This window comes from Stigmatopora argus, chromosome 12 (assembly GCF_051989625.1).
Source record: "Stigmatopora argus isolate UIUO_Sarg chromosome 12, RoL_Sarg_1.0, whole genome shotgun sequence".
Classification (NCBI taxonomy): Eukaryota; Metazoa; Chordata; class Actinopteri; order Syngnathiformes; family Syngnathidae; genus Stigmatopora; species Stigmatopora argus.
This window is the reverse complement of record NC_135398.1, coordinates 4,058,901-4,078,161: the sequence shown is the minus strand read 5'-3', so window position 1 is coordinate 4,078,161 and position 19,261 is coordinate 4,058,901. Positions and strand designations below refer to the sequence as shown.

At 38.3% G+C, this 19,261-nt stretch overlaps 1 protein-coding gene across 3 annotated transcripts in view; it reads right to left on the bottom strand.

The window, feature by feature from the left end:
* LOC144085640 (collagen alpha-1(XI) chain-like) overlaps nucleotides 1-19,261 on the bottom strand; it is a 63,981-nt gene that overhangs the window by 3,275 nt on the left and 41,445 nt on the right. For all 3 annotated transcript variants that reach the window (XM_077615117.1, XM_077615116.1, XM_077615118.1), the window contains 41 exons: nucleotides 18,388-18,441; nucleotides 17,322-17,366; nucleotides 16,777-16,830; nucleotides 16,643-16,687; nucleotides 15,913-15,966; nucleotides 15,776-15,820; nucleotides 14,915-14,968; nucleotides 14,724-14,831; nucleotides 14,596-14,649; nucleotides 13,829-13,882; nucleotides 13,009-13,053; nucleotides 12,794-12,847; nucleotides 12,643-12,687; nucleotides 12,409-12,462; nucleotides 12,278-12,331; nucleotides 12,129-12,182; nucleotides 11,918-12,025; nucleotides 11,710-11,799; nucleotides 10,781-10,834; nucleotides 9,312-9,419; nucleotides 9,112-9,219; nucleotides 8,872-8,925; nucleotides 8,731-8,784; nucleotides 7,480-7,587; nucleotides 5,209-5,262; nucleotides 5,081-5,134; nucleotides 4,948-5,001; nucleotides 4,572-4,625; nucleotides 4,359-4,466; nucleotides 4,223-4,276; nucleotides 4,033-4,086; nucleotides 3,901-3,954; nucleotides 2,877-2,930; nucleotides 2,639-2,746; nucleotides 2,429-2,482; nucleotides 2,180-2,233; nucleotides 1,992-2,099; nucleotides 1,858-1,911; nucleotides 1,725-1,760; nucleotides 1,593-1,646; nucleotides 831-1,083 (listed from right to left, as the gene is read on the bottom strand). In XM_077615117.1, coding sequence (XP_077471243.1) covers nucleotides 831-1,083; nucleotides 1,593-1,646; nucleotides 1,725-1,760; nucleotides 1,858-1,911; nucleotides 1,992-2,099; nucleotides 2,180-2,233; nucleotides 2,429-2,482; nucleotides 2,639-2,746; nucleotides 2,877-2,930; nucleotides 3,901-3,954; nucleotides 4,033-4,086; nucleotides 4,223-4,276; nucleotides 4,359-4,466; nucleotides 4,572-4,625; nucleotides 4,948-5,001; nucleotides 5,081-5,134; nucleotides 5,209-5,262; nucleotides 7,480-7,587; nucleotides 8,731-8,784; nucleotides 8,872-8,925; nucleotides 9,112-9,219; nucleotides 9,312-9,419; nucleotides 10,781-10,834; nucleotides 11,710-11,799; nucleotides 11,918-12,025; nucleotides 12,129-12,182; nucleotides 12,278-12,331; nucleotides 12,409-12,462; nucleotides 12,643-12,687; nucleotides 12,794-12,847; nucleotides 13,009-13,053; nucleotides 13,829-13,882; nucleotides 14,596-14,649; nucleotides 14,724-14,831; nucleotides 14,915-14,968; nucleotides 15,776-15,820; nucleotides 15,913-15,966; nucleotides 16,643-16,687; nucleotides 16,777-16,830; nucleotides 17,322-17,366; nucleotides 18,388-18,441 — 2,818 coding nt within the window. The remainder of the gene's footprint in view (nucleotides 1-830; nucleotides 1,084-1,592; nucleotides 1,647-1,724; nucleotides 1,761-1,857; nucleotides 1,912-1,991; nucleotides 2,100-2,179; nucleotides 2,234-2,428; nucleotides 2,483-2,638; nucleotides 2,747-2,876; nucleotides 2,931-3,900; nucleotides 3,955-4,032; nucleotides 4,087-4,222; nucleotides 4,277-4,358; nucleotides 4,467-4,571; nucleotides 4,626-4,947; nucleotides 5,002-5,080; nucleotides 5,135-5,208; nucleotides 5,263-7,479; nucleotides 7,588-8,730; nucleotides 8,785-8,871; nucleotides 8,926-9,111; nucleotides 9,220-9,311; nucleotides 9,420-10,780; nucleotides 10,835-11,709; nucleotides 11,800-11,917; nucleotides 12,026-12,128; nucleotides 12,183-12,277; nucleotides 12,332-12,408; nucleotides 12,463-12,642; nucleotides 12,688-12,793; nucleotides 12,848-13,008; nucleotides 13,054-13,828; nucleotides 13,883-14,595; nucleotides 14,650-14,723; nucleotides 14,832-14,914; nucleotides 14,969-15,775; nucleotides 15,821-15,912; nucleotides 15,967-16,642; nucleotides 16,688-16,776; nucleotides 16,831-17,321; nucleotides 17,367-18,387; nucleotides 18,442-19,261) is intronic.

The following is a 19,261-nucleotide window of genomic DNA, read 5'->3' as shown; positions in this document are numbered from 1 at the left end:
GAAGTCTGAATTTTTTTCCCAAAGTGGATGGCGTGCCCAATCAGTATGCACTAAATTCAAGATTCTGTAGATGTCGCTGTATGACGCTGACAGCTTGACTGTCTGAGAACATTGCTTGCTGACACACTATATTTATATAGTGAAAAGGCTGAAGTGACTGATCACTCATCATGTGCATATCATGCTAAAAGCATGATAGTATTAAGTCTACAACGATGTTTTCGTCTGCTCCCATTGACCGAGACGATTCACATTAGAGCCGAAATGGGTAAAACGAGATCAGTTTTTACAAAAAACGTACTTAAAAACAATAAAATACCAAACAAATGTTGTTATAAGTGTCAGACTCGGGTTGGTTCGCGGGCCGCGTTAACGTCAACTCGATTTCATGTGAGCCGGACCATTTTAGATATAATATTTAGATATTTTTTTCATAAATGGATTAAAAGAACTGAATTAAAATCCCTGAATATTCATTTTTTTATAGATCTAAAACAATGTTTATTTGAGCTTTTTGAAATATATTTATAGATTTTACAAAATGATTTTTGAACTAAAAATTGAAAAAATGATTAAAAAATTACAATTATTGATTTAAAAGGGGGAAAATCAGGAAATGTAATATACATCTATACTCTTCATTTTAATATGATCCTAAAACGGAAAGTCGGCACTCATGATTTACTTTCCCGGGCCACACAAAATGATGCGGCAGGCCAAATTTGGCCCCCGGGCCGCCACATTGACACGTGTTATAAGGCGTACACAACTTGAAATGATATAAAATCAAGTTGACAGGTATTGTAACCACTAGCTCTACCCTTGCCTACCATCTGGGAAGTCAGGCTGGCTGAGGCGCAGGTCATTGCAGGTGCGGGCGGGGTTGTCAGCAGTGCCCAGCGGGAACTTCATGCGTTCGATGTTCTGCTTGAGGTTGTGGAGGGAGCCAAACACATCCTCCATAGCCAGGCCATCGACGCCGTAGTCGGACGCCGCTTCATCTGCTTGCTCCTCAGCGTGCCGTTTGTTTTTTCTGGACGCGTGCTGGATGGGCAGCGACTGGATGATATCACCTGTCGGGCCCTGCAGAGCATAGAAAAGAACTTAAACTATACCGATTTAAAGTTTAAATGGCCTATAAAAGGACTGAAAAAATGATCTCATGCTGATACGTCTGCTAGACATTTTAGCAAACTGAATTTTATTTGTAATTCACTAGAGCCAATCCAATACTGCCATGTTTCATTGGTGGATCAATAAAAAATTCAAATTGATGAGGACCAATCAAATGCTAGCATCTAGCCAATGAAATACTCATTAGATGTCAAAGACCAATGCCATTTTTAATGAAAAAGTAGCTTACTTTGCTGAGATTACTTGGTACTAATGTGGTATTATTGATACTGCATAATTATTATGATTATTTTGTAAGGTAGACAGTCACTTTTACAGCTAATATAGTTATACAAAATAAAGAAAAGGCTAAATTGGGTGCCCAAACTTTGGTGTTCATAAATGCATTTCATATTTGCACCATTTCCAGTTACACTTAATTATTTTTATATGTAGCTTGCAACTTTGTTTCAACGTACAGGGGGTCCAGGGGGTCCGATCAATCCGGGGTCTCCTTTTTGACCTGCTGCACCCTAAAAAAAAACAGCAACACAGATAGGTTAAAAAATGAAGGAATGAAGGATGACTTCATCATTAAAAATCTAACTTACATTTGCTCCCTTGGATCCTTTTTGCCCGTGAGATCCCTGGTGAAAATAGAAAAAGACATGGGTTAACATCAAGGTTTAAAACCTGGAGAGAAAGACTGTGTGGGGTGCAAAAAACAAAGAAAACACAACTTACAGGAATACCAGGAGGACCAGGAGGGCCGAAAGGACCTTGAGAACCTCCAATACCCTTTGGCCAGATAAAACCCGTACATTAAAATGTGATAAATTGGCATGACATTTTTTTGAGGAGATAGAATGTGAACTCACAGATTCTCCCTTGCCACCAGAGGAGCCCTGAGTTCCTGGAAGACCTCTGTCTCCCTTCTCCCCAGGCTCTCCAGGAGGTCCAATCAGACCGATGAGACCTGGGTGACCCTGTACGTGAAGAAACCAATACACACTTATTGCATACCATGACATTGTATTTGAATTGTGGATTATTAGCAGAATTTTACCTTTTCTCCCTTGAATCCAGAGTCACCTTTCATTCCAGGAAGTCCAGGTGGTCCCTTTGAAGGGTGACAGAGTTAAGTACCAATTAAATACCAGTTAAATACAAATTTCGTCATACACAGTTTCTGGGTATGATGACAATTAGGCTTTTTGTCGAGTCAATGATGATGACAAAGCCTATGTCCGATTATTATTATTAAGTGTAAATGACAAAGAGAAAACCCGAAGTAGTGATATTTATCAAAACTTACAAGGGGTCCAGGAGGGCCATCTTTTCCAGAGGCACCGGGAAGTCCTTGCTCGCCCTGAAATCAAACACAGGTGCTTAGAACGCGTGTTAAAAAATAAGGTTTTTACAAAAACAATGATCAACTATGATGGTATATTTGGACAAGTATTGTATGAATGACCTAATAGCAAATTTTAATAGCTTATTTCTGTTCTTGGACTCTAGGACTCACAACAGGGCCAGGAATTCCCCGTAGACCTTCGGCACCTGACTTTCCTACAGGTCCCTGGGCTCCTACGGGACCAGTTTTTCCAGGTGGTCCCTCAGCTCCAGCTTCACCCTGAGGGAAACATTTATGTTTTTAGGATTCAACACAGGCTAAACTTTGGTAGTAAAGGTTTCTTTTGTGCTAATTTCACAGAAAATCTAATGGCATAAGTGCCATTTTGGTGCTGTTATCAACATTTTACCTTGGATCCCTTCTCGCCTTGTCGTCCTTCTTGTCCTCCTGGTCCAGTGGGTCCCTTTAGAAGAAAGATAACAAAACAAAATAGTTTCTTTCCAGCGCAATTTTACTTCAGGTCCACTGTTTCATAATATTATTAATATTATTTACATACTAATGTGCATAATAGGACCATTCTATACAAGTTTGCAAAAAATGTGATCAGACTTTAGTAGACAACATCCAAAAGCCAAATTATAACCGCATTTTCACGACTATAAGGCGCACATTAAAGTCTTAAATTTTCTCCAAAATAGACAGGGCGCCTTATAATCCAGTGCGCTTTATATATGGACCAATACTAAAATTGTTATCACGATAAAATAAAATAAATCAGTCGATAGGGTACATACACCATCCTCTACAGCTCTCACAACTACGGCAAGCAGCCCCCGACTCTACTATTTTTCCCATAGAAAAAGTACTGCGCAGTGACTGCTGGGATATGTAGTTCTTTTGTCAATACACCCAATGGATTGTGGCCTGTATACATCGACATCAACACAGCTTGACGAAGCACGGAAAGCAGCGTTGGAAAAGTTACGCTAGCTACTAGCTAGCTACTATTTGCGAAGGGATTGTGGCCGCCTGAACGAACGTATAAAACTCAGCGTTTTCGATGACTCATTTGGACAATTGTTCAATCCGGACACAGAAAATGAGGACTTTGATGGATTTGTGGGTGATGATGACGTGAGTACATTGTAAAATGGCTAAATAAAGTACAACCGAACTCAGTTTTGCTTCCGTTGCCTTTTTAAAAACGTGTTTTTAGCGTGTGTCCGTATGTTTAAGCTGGTGTGTTTTGCCATGCCTGGCTGCGTCTATAAAAACGGTGCGTCCTTTGTGTGTGTAAAATACAGAAATAGCACTCGTTATTGACACTGCGGCTAAAAATACGATGCGCCGTATAGTCGTGAAAATACGGTATTTAAAAACACACACAAATTTAAATTTTAAATCCATTGTTGTTGAAAGATTCAACTTACACGTTTGCCAGGAGGTCCTGGCACTCCAGCCTCTCCAGAAGGACCTGCGGGGCCCTAAATTGAGGGCAAGGGCAAACATTTACAACATATTGGCATTAAATACTTCTTGTTTGAAGATTAGTGACAACTTACAGGTTGACCAGGCTCTCCGTCGTCTCCCTTGTCACCTCCTAAACCGTCAAGGCCCTGAAACGTGATATATTTCAGATATATTATCTGTCGCCACAGAATACGCATGTCGACTGAAAACATCACATCCTGATGACGTACATGCATTAACAGACATTAGGAAAACATGCTAATTCGCTAATATAATACTCACAGCAGCACCCGGCTCACCGGGGGGACCAGGGTCTCCGGGGAAGCCAACAGGGCCCTACGGGGACAGTACGAAAAAGGGACTTAGCGTTTTTACAACAAGAAACATAAGTTCTGGTTTGGAGTATTTTTCCACTTACAGCATTACCCTTGGGACCGTCATCTCCAGAAGGTCCGCGTGCCCCAGCAGGCCCGGCAGCACCAGGTGGTCCAGCTTCTCCCTTCTCGCCAGTCTCTCCGCGAAGGCCCTGATGAAGAAAATTGCATCACACGGTGATTCTACAACTTTAACCACATTTGACTGCAAATAATAGTAATAAATATGGTTCAGATTGGGTACACCAAGGACTTACTCCTGAACCTGGCTCTCCGGGTGATCCTGGGTTACCAGCCTCGCCTGTTTCTCCCTGGAACAAGACATTTACCAATAGGTCAAATATTCTCAAAACGTTATGCTGGTAATGGTAAACTATAATTAAAAAAAATAATATACGTCAAGGGTGTCAGACTTGGGTTGGTTCGCGGGCCGCTTTAACGTCAACTTGATTTCACGCGGGCCGGACCATTTTAGATATAATATTTAGATTTTTTAAAATAAATGGATTAAAAAAACTGGATTAAAATCCTTGAATATTCAGTTTTTTATAGATCTAAAACAATGTTTATTTTAGCCTTTTTATATATTTTTAGATTTTCGTGATTAAACTAAGCAATACTTCACAAACCCACCTTCTCGCCGACTCCTCCAGGTCCTCCAATACCACCTGGTGGGCCTTGAGCTCCCTGTGGATGCCGTAAACAAGTCAGTAAAATGTGTTTTAAACTTAGAATGCTACATTATGCAACAAGGAAACAAACTTACACTAGCTCCACCTGATCCCTGGGGGCCACGGGGGCCTGGAGGTCCAGGAGGACCCTGTCAAAAGACATGGATATGTTCTAAAATAGTCACAGTATGAAAAAAACGGCGGTAAAATCTTAAACTCTTACCATGCCTCCAACGTCACCATTCTCTCCTTTCTCACCGGGAGGACCAGGCAAACCCTAAGAAAGATGGGAATGATATTTGTTAGAGCAGGGGATCTCAAACTTAAAAAACAACAACAACAAACATACTTAAAGGGGCCAAATTATGTTGAAGCAACTTCTTGTTTTCCTAATCTATAGTACTTCAATTTAGTGAGTGACCTGTATTTTTTTTCTAAAAAATCCAAGCCCTAACGTCGATTTTTCCCCTCAATTTGTCAGCAAAAATTTAATTTGCAAGCGCTAGATAGTGGCGACGAACTTTAGAAGTTGAGGGTTTTGCAAATATTTCTTAAATATAGTTGCAATAAGTTGCACTTTTTTCATAATTTGTGACATGTCTTTTTTTCCACTCTGACTGCCAACATCTTATTTTTATTCGGCATCCAGTTATCAAAAAACAGTTAATGTGTTATAAAGATGCCTATTTTGTTCGTTATTCCCTATTTTACTATTACTTTGACGTATGTTTGTTCATGGTTTCTGATAGATGAAAAAACTCCCCCCAAAACTACAACTTATACTCCAGTGCGACTTGTATATTTCTTCCCTTCACTTTGCATTGTTTGGCTAGTGCGACTTATACTCAGGTGCGACTTATACTCGGGTGCGACTTATACTCGGGTGCGACTTATACTCGGGTGCGACTTATACTCAGGTGCGACTTATAGTCGGAAAAATAAGGCAAATATTTTGTTAAAAGATTTTGTAAACTGTATTGAAAAAGTATACACAGCACAATTTGTCCTCATTGAACAACTCTATCGGCCTCCAGTTTCATTTCTCATTGCTGACTTCCTGGCGCAAAAGGGTCAACGAATTGATCATTGGCCGACGGTTCAGTCCAGAGCTTTGCGAGTTTGGGAAAACTAAATGAATTATCTCACAGTGTGCTGGCTAATAAATAACAAGCGTGTTTGTGAAACAGATGCACTAATGGATTGGAAGGATGCACTCTTTGGCCCACAACGCTAATCAATGCGTGTTTACGAATGCTTCAGCGTCTTCGATACAACCAACCACTGCACACCGACTTTTCTGAGCAAGAAAAATGTTCAATCCATACATTTAATGCCCGCAGAGAAAAGCGCTTTAACTCTGTGCCCTAAGTGGACATTTCCTGAAGGGCGTTCTTAATTAAATGAGAGGAGATCAGAATAGTGCAAGGGGGCCCAATTAAAAGCCAATTGCGCTGAATAACGATACTATCAGGTTCTACTGGTTGGCTGCCAGGGAGGACACTGTGTGTGAAGGTAATTAACTTCGAGATGTTTAAATGAGTTTCAGTTTATTAAAATGCCCTCAGGATTACAAGGTTGATTGAGGAAAGGCAGCTACAAACTCTTGTTTATGTGGCGGCGGATTTGCATCAAATATAATATTTGAGATTTTTATTTGGGTGGGGAGTAAATATATATATGTATACATATATTAACACAAAGAGTACTGAATTTCAAATGTATTTTGTCATAAATGTCTATCAGATTTTTATTTTAGTACATCAGATTTTGTCATAATATTTGAGATTTTTATTTTGGAGGGGAGCTAATATATATATGTTTGTATATATATATATATATATATATATATATACGTATACATACACATATATACGTATATATATATATTTATATACATATATATATATATATATATGTATATACATATATATGTATATATATTAACACAAAGTCTACTGAATTTCAAATGTATTTTGTCATAAATTTCTATCATATTTTTATTATAGCACATCAGATTTCATCAGGATCAAAATTCATGAATCGGTTGTAAGGCGTTTGGTCATATAGGACTAAATATACTGATGATTTGGATTCATTCTCATCAACTTACCTTTTTCTTTTTACTAAATTATGAATTTGTGATACAAGATATACATTGCTGTATTAACTTTATGCATTAACATCAAGTATGGTAGCCAGTTATAGGCATGACTCTACTATTAATACGCAACGGATGTGTTCATGCGTATGAAACCAGCGGAAGCATTAACAGTAGCTCGGCAACATGCCGGGCGCTAAATGTCAGCGGTGATTGATTTGTAGCTCGGCCTCATCTGAGCAGGAGGGCAAACAAATAATATTTAACCAGGATTCTGACCTCATGCATCAATGGTGGTGTATTTTTGTAAATGAGCGCAAATGGTAGGAAGTCGTTTCTGTCAGGAAACAAACAAGGGGACGTGTTCGGAAAGTAGATGTCGGAGAAATAACAAACCTGCAATCCGACGGGTCCCGGAAGACCGGGGAAGCCTCGGGATCCTTCGTCTCCTTTCTGGCCAAACATTCCCTGCTGTCCTCGGGGGCCTGCCTCACCATCGCTGCCCTATAGGAGGCCCACATGAGTCATATATTCAGGCAAGAGGGTCAATAAACACATGGCAATACAGTTCCATTCAATCCCAGTTAATGGCTCCCTTGAGGAAAATTGAAAAGATTCTCAATGACGATTCCTGCTGGCCTTTATTTTCCTTCACAATTTATGCTTATGCATTCTGAAAGTCCCAAGGAGAATTCCATTTTTCGTAGCCACACCCTCAGAACTTGTTCTGATAACTCACAAATACCAATATTGTAATAGATTTAAGAATTTTTATTTTCCTTGACAACTGTTCCGTGCAGTTGTGTAAAAATATATTATCTGACGGTCTGTTCTTCCATTTGAGTCCTTTCCATTGAAGCGTCTTCCAAACATTTGCTTTAATTATCGAGTTTACAACTGCATTCATAGTTTAATGAAAGGTTGTGGCAGAAATTCAGATCGCATCACCTCTCTCAAAATGAAACCAATAGAGTGTTGCCAATTGTCCATTGGATGGACCGACCACACACTCAGATTTGCTAAACTAATTGTCAAATATAATCTGGTGACTTTGTGTTAATTATCCAAATAAAAATACAATGCACGCCCTGACTTTCTTGCTGGACACTTGCTTTTATTTTAACATTCCAGCTGTCATCCTTGTTGCAAGCCCCCTTGGTCATTGTGGTCCTGAGAACTGGAAGACTTCCTGTGTGTGGTTCCAGTTTTATCCAACTCTACAACGTCTTTTCTTGTGTCTGTATCTGTTTTTGCTACTGCAACCAAGATGGCGCCACTCAAGTGGCAGCCAGTAGCGGTAGCTCCGTCAACTCTTGCTTGTTTTGTGTTTTTGCTGCTTTTCTGTGTTTTTTTATTGCATTTTGGCAATTAGTTTTTTGATCTAGGTCTACAATGTCTTGTGTGTCTTGTGTCTGTCTTGCTACTCCAACCAAGAAATTTCCCAAATACGGGATGAAGTAAAGTTCTAACCTAACCTAACCTAACCTAACCTCAGTTGTGTATAAGTTGTTCTTGACTTTTTGAACAATAAAACAATTTGGCAGACACCTGGAAACTCTTTTGAATTGTTAAAAAAGCCCAATCAAAAGCTAAAATGGTCACTGCATTCAGTGAGAAAGTCAAAAAGGAAGGGGGTGTGGTACTCACAGCTGGACCAGGAGCTCCGATCACACCCTGAAGTCCACTTGGGCCAGGCGGACCCTTAAAGTAGAATAAAAACCGGGGTAATGATGAGTAAAATTCCTCCATAAAAATCCTTCCAACAAATGAATCTTTTACAGGACTTACAAGTTCGCCCTTGTCTCCTTTGCCTCCCTTCTGTCCTGGTCCTCCGACTTCTCCCTGTGGGGCGATACAAAAACAGCACAGATCTTTGAATGTCATTTTCCAAGTCACCCTGAGCGTGATTGTCCGAGTAAATATGTCTCCAGAGATCCTAATTTGGCTGTCCCCCATCAACCTTGAAGCGAATATTACTACTTAATTGAGTGTCTACCGAAGACGTGACTAGGACTGCTTCAAACCCACCTTGTCACCGTCCTCTCCGGGTGGGCCTTGCGGTCCAGCCGAACCGGGAAGACCGACGGGACCTTGGATGCCATCGCGGCCAGCAGGACCCATGGGACCTTTCTCTCCCTAAAAAAATAACAGTCATTAAAAGATAAATGTATGACAAATAGATGAAGGAACCCTCTGAGAGAAACTACAGGAGAGCAAAATGAACTTACCGGTGCTCCCTTTTCGCCAGCGGGGCCTGGTGGTCCCTGGGGGCCGTTGCGTCCCGTTAAGCCAATGGGACCGCCGGGGCCGGCAGCACCCCTCTCACCGGGGGAACCCTATTATATAGAACGTACGTCTTAGAACAACAACAGATGCATGTTCGATAAAGTGACACTTTATTCAAGCGTAAACTAAGGACAGTTAGTAAAATGGGGGTTGTAAAACTTAATAGCATGACATATAGAACTAAATGTGAAATGGCAGGGTAAATGAACTCAAGATAAAGTCAGAGTTGAAAGAGGGATGGTTAACCCTAAATAAGTCTCAATAATTTTTGGCCTTAATCCCTCACTTCATTTGAAACGGACCGCATTTTACGATTCTTAGTATCGGCAGCCGATACTGCAATTTTTGAAGTATCGTATCTGCTCACAAGATCGGTTACGATTCAGTAATTGCATGTCTTTAGTAACATCGTGCTTTTTGCCAGCTGTAATCAAAGTAGTAAACAAACATGTCCACTGGGTGGGATTACCTCTCTTTAGAAAATAATGATGGTAACATAGCATTGTATTGTATATTTGTAAACAGAACAGTTCTTATAGAAGCAACCGTCAGGGCTCACTTTAATGCAATAAATGACCATTTTTCATTTACTGGTTACATTATTTTTACTTGCTTGAAAAATATGAGTATCGGCACCCCATCGGCAAAGCCTGCCTTGAAAATAATTGGAACACAAAAAGAAAAATAACATTGGTAGATGTCTAACCATAATCCCTCACCATTCACCCTAACCTTCCGGAATCCTAACCACTGACTTAGAGGAAGAAGTGCTAACTACTTAACTACCATGCTGCCTGTTTTTTAAAAAATAACAGCAATTAAAAGTGCATAACGTCAGGGACGGTGGTGTGAGATTGGTCACAAAACGGTGAATTGGGTCAACATTGGCATACCGCAAAGTGCCTGTCCAGAATCCCAAACTAAACTAATCTCAACTACTATCATCTTCACTGATTTTCTCGCAGATGGAGGAAGTCAAGGTCCCTCGTTCTCCATCCCAAAATATTCCAGGCAATTTGAGCTAAATGCCTTATCGTGTTCCTTCACAGATGATCTTTTCATCCTGTCATATTGTCTGTCATCTGATGGGTTGTCGCTCGGGAGCTGCTTTGCGGGGGTATAATTATAGGAAGGCTGCGTTTTAACGCTCTCTCAAAATGTCAGGCCTTTTCAAGTCAAGCTGTCAGTGAGCTTTCTCTCCATTCAAGGGGAATGCTTATTTATGGAGGACGCCGCAATTACCGGTCCTGTGGACGCTTATGATTTCAGTGTGTAAGACTAATGGAAAATGTCCTAGAAGTGGGCGATGAAAAAATTAAAATCACCCTTTTCCGTTTGAAGTGAGAGCCATTATAACAAAACCATTTAGACTAAAAAGTCAATGGTGCACATGTGTCACAATGTTACTTACGATGGGGCCTTGGGAACCCTGGGGTCCTTCTCCTCCCTTTAAGCCACCTGGACCCTGAAATGGCACAGAGATAAAAAGATGGTAGTTTGTTAAATTTGCTAGCAGAAATGTCCAAAACACACGTAAAACTGAACGGCACTATTAAAATGAGCAACAACTTTGTTTTCCTCAATACGTGTGGCCCAAAGATGGTGTAAAAAAAATAGACAATTTACCAAGATCTCTCTGATAACTCAAATTAGATTATATATATATATACATATATATATATATATATATATATATATATATATATATATATATATATATATAAATATACATATACATACATACACATAGATGTACATGTATACATACGGTTGGTCTTAACATTCAGCCATTTGTTTTTGATGAAATGAAACAATGCACCTAGTGGTAAAATCTTGTAGGCTAAAATGAAGATATATATATACAAGTTTGGTTCCTTCTATCTGTCTATCTGTGGTTTTTCCCTGAGCTGACTCAATACTGCAAAAATGGGGGAAAAAGGCGGCTACCCAGACGCAATAAACCGGTTTCATTACTGTAACTCATTCGAGTTGCCGTTGGGCACAAAAGATGCCGAGCGAGCAGAAGATTACACACACAAAAGAATCATGCGTTTTTGCTTCCTAAACTATAGTACAGTATATAAACTGAACATATGTGTGATGTCATATTATGGGTAACATTACTACCCTTTGCTATAGATACAAAAACCATAATAATAAACATCCAGTATACAAAATACTTATCACGCTTAATTGATGGAGAATGTAAAAAAATGCAAGTCTATATTTTTGATATATATACGACAATTTTAAAAGTAATAGGAGTACTATTTATAAATAAGAGAGTTTGTATAGTAAATAAAATGCAATTGTTTTAACGTGGGAGTCGATGTTACTTACATTGGCGCCTGGAAGACCTCTTGTACCCTGGAAGCCCCGTACACCAGCAGGACCTGGCTTACCGCCGGACCCCTGAGGACCTGGATCTCCCTAGAGGGCGACAAAAAAAATCCATATAATACAAGTTGTAAAAATAAAGGAAATTGAAGCTGCATTCATTCCTCACAACCAAAAATGTCTGAATGGCCAATGGAAAACTCTTATTTACCTTTCCTCCCTCTTTTCCAGCAGCACCTGGCAAACCTTGCTCTCCAGGTGGGCCTGGGGAACCTGGGTGTCCTCGTTCTCCACTGGGTCCAGTCTCCCCGGTAGGACCCTGATGGAAACAGAAAAGTTATAGCATTGAGTTTTAAAATTCAGTTGAAATGATCTGCTCTAAGTCCAGTTTTTAATGGTATAGTCTCGAAACTTGGACTTACTTGAGGTCCAACAACGCCTCCAGGTCCCGGTGGTCCGGTTTTTCCTTGAAAGCCCTGAAAAAGGAAAAGTTTTCAAGTCATCCTGCTAGAATGTTTTCCTTAGCTAGCTAGCATACGGTACTTCAAGATCAACCAAGATGAACACTCACTGTCTCTCCTCTCTGTCCTGGGTGACCTGGAAGTCCATCTTTTCCTGCTGGGCCCTAAAAGTCGGGTGGATGGACATGACACGTACATTTAAACAAAACCTCCATATATAAATATGAATTCAATGACTTACATTGGGTCCCTTTGGTCCAGGGAAGCCTACAGGTCCTTGTGGTCCTTGAGGCCCCTTTGATAAAAAGACAGATGGTAAATTGGAGTTCAACTTCACAACACATGATTTCATCCATCCATGTGTCTTCCATATCAATTATAACATGGGATATAAACTAAGGGAAGGTAAAAGAACATGAGCAGCATTTCAAAACAAAAGTTTTAAACCAAAACAAGTGGCAAATTTAAGACTGACCCTCTCTCCTGGTGGTCCAGAGGGTCCATCACTGCCTGAAGTACCCTGAGAGGAGACAAAGTGATCAGTTCTTGCCCATCAAGGTCAATTTTCACCATAAACATCACAATTGGACAAAATAGCAGAGCCCAAAAATGATTTAGCTTGTCACCTTTGCTCCTGGTTTTCCTGTAGGTCCTCTGGCACCACGTCCACCGCGTGGACCCTACACAAACATGGCACACACATGGAATTACGTGTTATTGTTTGAAGTAATGCATAGAAATCCACCTAAGATTGGTGCAGCCCAACACATTACCATCAATAGTTATATTGATATATTTATATATACTATAATTAGTAAATCAGGTCCATAAATTTGCTTACCGTCGGGCCACGTTGGCCTCGAGGTCCAGATTTGCCAGCAACTCCCTGGAAAAAAACAACAACAACAAATCACGCTACAATTTAGCACTAGTCGTTTTTAATGACCTTGAAAAACTAGATTTTAAGATTTATATAATTATAAACATTATTTCCATTCGCCCTTTTGTGAGTTTTCGGATATTTTCAAGATTTAAAAAAAAGTCAATAGTTGTAAAGTAAATACAAAAATAAAACAAAATGAATGACGTGACACCTCACTGAATATAATATTTAAATGTATAATAAAAGGTACTGAAACATCAAATATTGTCAATTATATAATTATTTTTTTAAAATATAAGATTACATATAAATTTGAAAAATTATAAATTAAATATAATTATGAAATGTTATTTAATTTAAAAAATTAGCATGTTGGGAACAACAATAATGGATACATGAGTGAATAAAATGCTGCATACATAAATAAAATGCTAAACTAAAAAGCAAAATAAGGTATATAAAATACCCACTTGAATAAACCAAGCAAAATGGCACGAGCTAAAAATGTCTAGTTATGTTATTTAATGCTATAACAACTGAATAAATAAACATTTGCCTCACATTTCTTTTTATCAGATGAGGGATGGTAGTTTAAATGATGTTAACTTTATAGGGCGGTGAGTAATTTAGTCACTTCTTGTACAAGAGTTAAAATCTCACTCCAACAGTCTGCGTCATAAAATAAAATTTTTGCTTTTATGTATGCACTTTAGTTTTAAACGTTTTACAAGGAATTAGTCATTAGCCCGGCTTGGATTGAACATAAAACAAAGCTCACCCTTCCGCCTTTCTCTCCGTTTGAGCCGGGGAAACCGGGGAAGCCATTTGAACCCTGACGAGAGAGAAAAAAGTCCAAATTGAGGCACAAGTAATAAAACAGCAAGGAAAGGAAAAGCAGTGATTTCGCCATTAAAAAACATCCTTTGGAGCAAATACTGATAAATAATTCAGTACTCAACTGTCATATTATTAACACATTTTTATCTGAAAAGTGATTGCGATTGATGCAAAATATAGGTTTAAAAAAAATACAAATGAACTATTACCAAACACTTTTCAATCTACTGCACATGTGTCAAAGTGGCGGCCCGGGGGCCAAATCTGGCCCGCTGCATCATTTTGTGTGGCCCGGTAAAGTAAATCATGAGTGCTGACTTTCTGTTTTAGGATCAAATTAAAATGAATAGTATAGATGTATATTAAATGTCCTGATTTTCCCCCTTTTAAATCAATAATTGTAATTTTTTAATCAAAATTTTCTGTTTTTAGTTCAAAAATCATTTTGTAAAATCTAAAAATAAATAAAAAAAGCTAAAATCAACATTGTTTTAGATCTATAAAAAACTGAATATTCAGGGCTTTTAATCCAGTTCTTTTAATCCATTTATAAAAAAATATATCTAAAGATTATATATAAAATGGTCCGGCCCACGTGAAATCAAGTTGACGTTAAAGTGGCCCGCGAACCAATCCAAAAAAGAATCCAAATTAAATCAGGTCATGTGTTCATTTCCAGCCAATCAGGTCTCATTTGCTCTTACTTACTTTGGAACCAAGTCTACCAGGGTACCCAGGCAAGCCAGGAACTCCGAGTTTTCCCTAAAAAAACATGAAATGAGAAACATTTTTTTAGAAAAAAAGTCATCTTCACAGTACCTAATTGGACACATTACCTTCTCTCCAGCCAAACCAAGAGGTCCGCCCTCGCCGTTTGGCCCTGAGTTACCCTTGGGGCCTTCAGGTCCATCCTCTCCTCGGGAGCCCGTTACACCGCCTTCACCCTTGGATCCCCCAAAAAAACAACTCTTATTAGTATACATGTTTTAAATATATTTATCTTTCAATCTTCCATTGGAAAAATCACCTTGTCGCCCTTCAGGCCCATGTCGCCTTTGAAGCCAGGGAAGCCATCTTCTCCCTATTTAAATAAAATCAATCAATCAATCAATCAATACATTGATTAGGTAGTTGCTTCCAACTTCCAATCCAGGAAGACAGAAGACACGAGAAATAAGTGACAGTGGCCTCTAGTGGCATTTTTTGATTAAAGTGGATGAAAAGCATTGGATTAAAAATCTGTGTTCCTCTGTTGACATCTGGTGCTTGGAAATAAAAGTGCATTATTTTTAACACAACTTTTTGGGGGCAACTGAAATGTGCAATAAAAATGAACGACTATAATTTGCTTGTTTAGAAATTGAAGTTGATTTTGCAAATATAGACAGTACATCAAGCATCATGTCATGTATTAGTATAAATTTAACCTAATAAGTGACAAGTGATGACAAAAAACAAGTAAAAATATGGATTGAATGAGGAAAGATCCTTACTAAGACTGAGAAACAACTGAAAATATAGAACAATGTAGCTTTAAAATGAAAAGGAATAATTATGTGCTATGAAAATGATAGAAAATGATCTTAAAAATCCAGATAAAAATTTTCCAGGAGAGGTTTCTAAGAAGTGTGTGTGTGAGTCCAAGACACTAAAAGACATATTTCGTCGCACCACAGTATGTAACCACCCAATAAATCTTGGTGCATGGATGGGAGAGACTTAAACACACATAGGGGCCAATTCTATTCAAACAATCTATTAATTATAGTTATTATTGCTAAATTGTGCGGCCAATGACCTAAAAAAAATGACCTTTTTGTACGTTTGTTGGTTGTCAAATATCGATTTCTTTGCCAATGCTGCATTATAAAACAAAATCAACGTTTACCTTTTCTCCTCTTCCACCTTTCAGACCTCGGATTCCCTCGGCTCCCTGGAGGAAACACCAAATCAAGTTATATTTCAACTTTCTGCCTTTATTGATCAATTCTTTTTTTTCCTCTTTTGAATATGATGAGCACTCACTTTCACGCCACGTGGCCCGGGGTAACCGATGGATCCCATTGGTCCAGGGAAACCCTAAGGAGTAGGAAAAATGTAGTTTATTTGATATCATTCCATTGATTTCCCAGAAGTGTATAATACGTTACACATGTGTAAAAAGACCGACAAGAAAGCTGAATTCAATTAAAGACAATGAACCATTCAGGTGAAATGCTCTGTCGAAAAGGTCACGGACAATGTGTTCCATGAAGGATGAATTGGAAATACTACTACTAGGTGTTTATTTTTACTGGAAATATTTTCAGTTCTTTTTCTGACATTGACCCCTAAAAATGGTGGGTCATAAATTCTGCCTAGCAACAAGAATTGGCATCATTGAGGCAAATCAATGGCCCTTCAGGGTGTCCCCATAGTTGGCTGGGATAGGCTCCAGCACCCCATGCAACCCTTGTGAGGGTACGCGGTTCCAAAAATAAATGAGTGAATGTCAATCAATGTCTATAAGTGAGAAACAAACAAAAAATATACAAAAAGTAGACAACACATGGATTATTACATTTAAAATTTTGAATTGAAAATCCAACTATTCAATTTTAACCATTGCAAAATATATAGTAACGTATACAGACAAAGTTTGTAAGAGTTTTCCTGGTATGCCAATCAAATTGGTTGGTCTCGTATAATTTTCTTTTCATCTAAAATTTAAAAAAAAAATCACTCATTCACTCGTAAAATATGACATGATACTTACAGCAGCTCCTTTTTCTCCCGCGGGACCCTCTTTACCGGGGTGACCCTAAAAAAACAAACAAACAAAATAATAATTACTTGAAGAAAGTAGTATTTATTGACATTTTGAACAAAATAAGGACAAAGTCTACTCACAGGCGGTCCATCGGCACCACCAAGGCCGGCCAAACCTTGTTTACCTTGAGGTCCCTAAATTAAAAAAAAAAATGATGAAGAAAGATGCAAAGTTTAAAAAAAAACATATTTGGAAAAAATGACCCAAAATTTTAGGAGTAATGCAAGTCTAAAATCAAATGATTAACCATATTGTATATATTTAGCACAAGGTTTCATCAACACCTCATGGGAATTAATAGTTGAACATTTAATATTAACATTATCATGCTTTTTTACGCTGCTCATCGCCGATCTGAGTGAAGTCTATGATAAGATTGCATTAAAGATTAAGAAAATATCTACAAAATGTGGCTTCAAATGATGAACTGCAGTCCAAGTCTCAAAAGAAGCCAACAGAAATTAATAAATAATAGCTTCTCCTTATATAATGTGTGTAACCCCATCATGTAACGCCATAGTTATCCAATGTGAGGCGTTCCAAGTAAGAAAAAGTCAACTTCTTCCACATCTGCAGGAACGCTTTTGAGGAAAAATGGACTTTTTAGGCAAAAGGCAGGACTTACTTTTTCACCAGGAGGCCCAATCGGACCTTGAGGCCCAATAAGACCCTGAAAAAAAGGTGAGAGAAAGTTTGGGTATTACACACAAAGAGCCAAATAGAGCACCTGTCAAGTCAGTTTCCAGGTTTAAGTTGCTTATTTTCTCCACTTCACGACTTCCACATTGAAAGCACTTAAGCAGTGTTTATTCAGACGTGCTCAGTCGCCCGTACAAATGGACTTTTATTATTATTTCCTCAAATCACTTGACTTCACTCACCCTGGGAAGAAAAAGAATAAGGAACAAACTGGACATTCGCCGAAATCCACTGGAAAAAAAAATCTGAGTGCCTTTATTCTGATGTTTCTTTAATTTTGTTTATTTTCCTGAGTCTGTTTGATCGATAGTGGACATTTCCAATATAAAGTTGACGTTTAATGGGATTATTTTATTAAATTCAACTGAATTATTCTCGCCAAGGCATAAAATTTGACATGACATGATTAAAAAAAGACTTAAAAATCGATGTCTATTGGCATTTAAACTAAAGCAAAGGCATTCAATACAATGATTTTTAGTGGAGAATAAAATGCACACTTAAAACTACATTTTCAGACACTCGTTATATTAATAGCCAAAAATTGACACATTTGTCATATCCTGCTATAAACTTTTTTTTCTGCACGGTGTTATTGACGTATTTTATTGACTCACAATATTAACTCTGCAAGTCGCAAAAAGGCGAATTGAAACATTACCAGATGGATTCTAAGGCTACCCTACCGGACCCTAAAACGAGGGGGAATTGAAGGGGATGAGATGAACAATGTTTATGAGTATTTTCAAACACTTTTTGATCGTTAAACATTACCCCCTGGGAAAGTCAACTCCCCGTGTGAAATTTGTGGGCTAAAAAAAGGGGGCGGTAGAAGAGCGCAAAGTACTCGCGCAGACGTTCAGATGGCCAAAACAGACGACTGAGCGAGAGAAATAGCAGGGGATAGAATTTAAGACAGGAAGTGATCATGTTGATTTAGAAAACAGATCACACACACACACTGACAAATATGGATGGATTGATAGACTTACATGAGGACCAGGGTGTCCCTGCTGTCCGGGAGGACCTGGTTCTCCTTGTACACCCTAGAAAAGAAGAACAATTGGGAATGATTTATTTGATTATGTTATTTGGGAAAAATAGAACTTTAATGTCTTACTCAGAAAAGGGAGGAAAAAAACAAGGCAGTTGCCAGGTAATTTACTGTATTGTATATTTTGGACTATAAGTCGCAAGAAAAAATATACGATGTACGTTTTACTGGAGAATAAGTCGCAAGAAAACATATATGTACGTTTTACTGAAATATTAGTCGCAAGAAAAAAATATATGTACGTTTTACTGGAGTATAAGTCGCATTTTTGGGAGGACAATTTTCTATTTTATTATAAAAGAATAATTAATTAAGAGTATTACAATGAAAAACAACAAAAAAACATGTTTAAATTAGGTATTAGTCACAGGCCCAGCAAAATGTTGAAAAAAAGTGCAACTTCCACAAAGTCCACAAAATACGGTACTGCAACTCCACCAGTGCACACGAAAAATATTGAACAAAAGGAATGTTTTTTCCATTGTTAAACCAACACGAAGGAAACAGTTGTCGTTGTTTCATTTGTTTCCCAAAGTAATTATTCACGATGCTGCTGCAATGTGGAAACAATTTTGAGGCCTTTTAATATCAAAGAAGAAAAGTGTAGGTGAGGTTTGTGTTATTTTGTAAATGGGGCATTTCAAGTCTTGGTTGATTTTGGTGCAAAATGCCAATTTAAATTTAGAAAATGTCTCAAGAGGTGATTTGTGAGAATTGAGTGCTTTTCACTTTGTCAAAGAATCTATTTTCGGATGAATTTAGAGTCGAATAAGACTAACTAATATGTTTGAGATGAAAATAACCAAACCGCA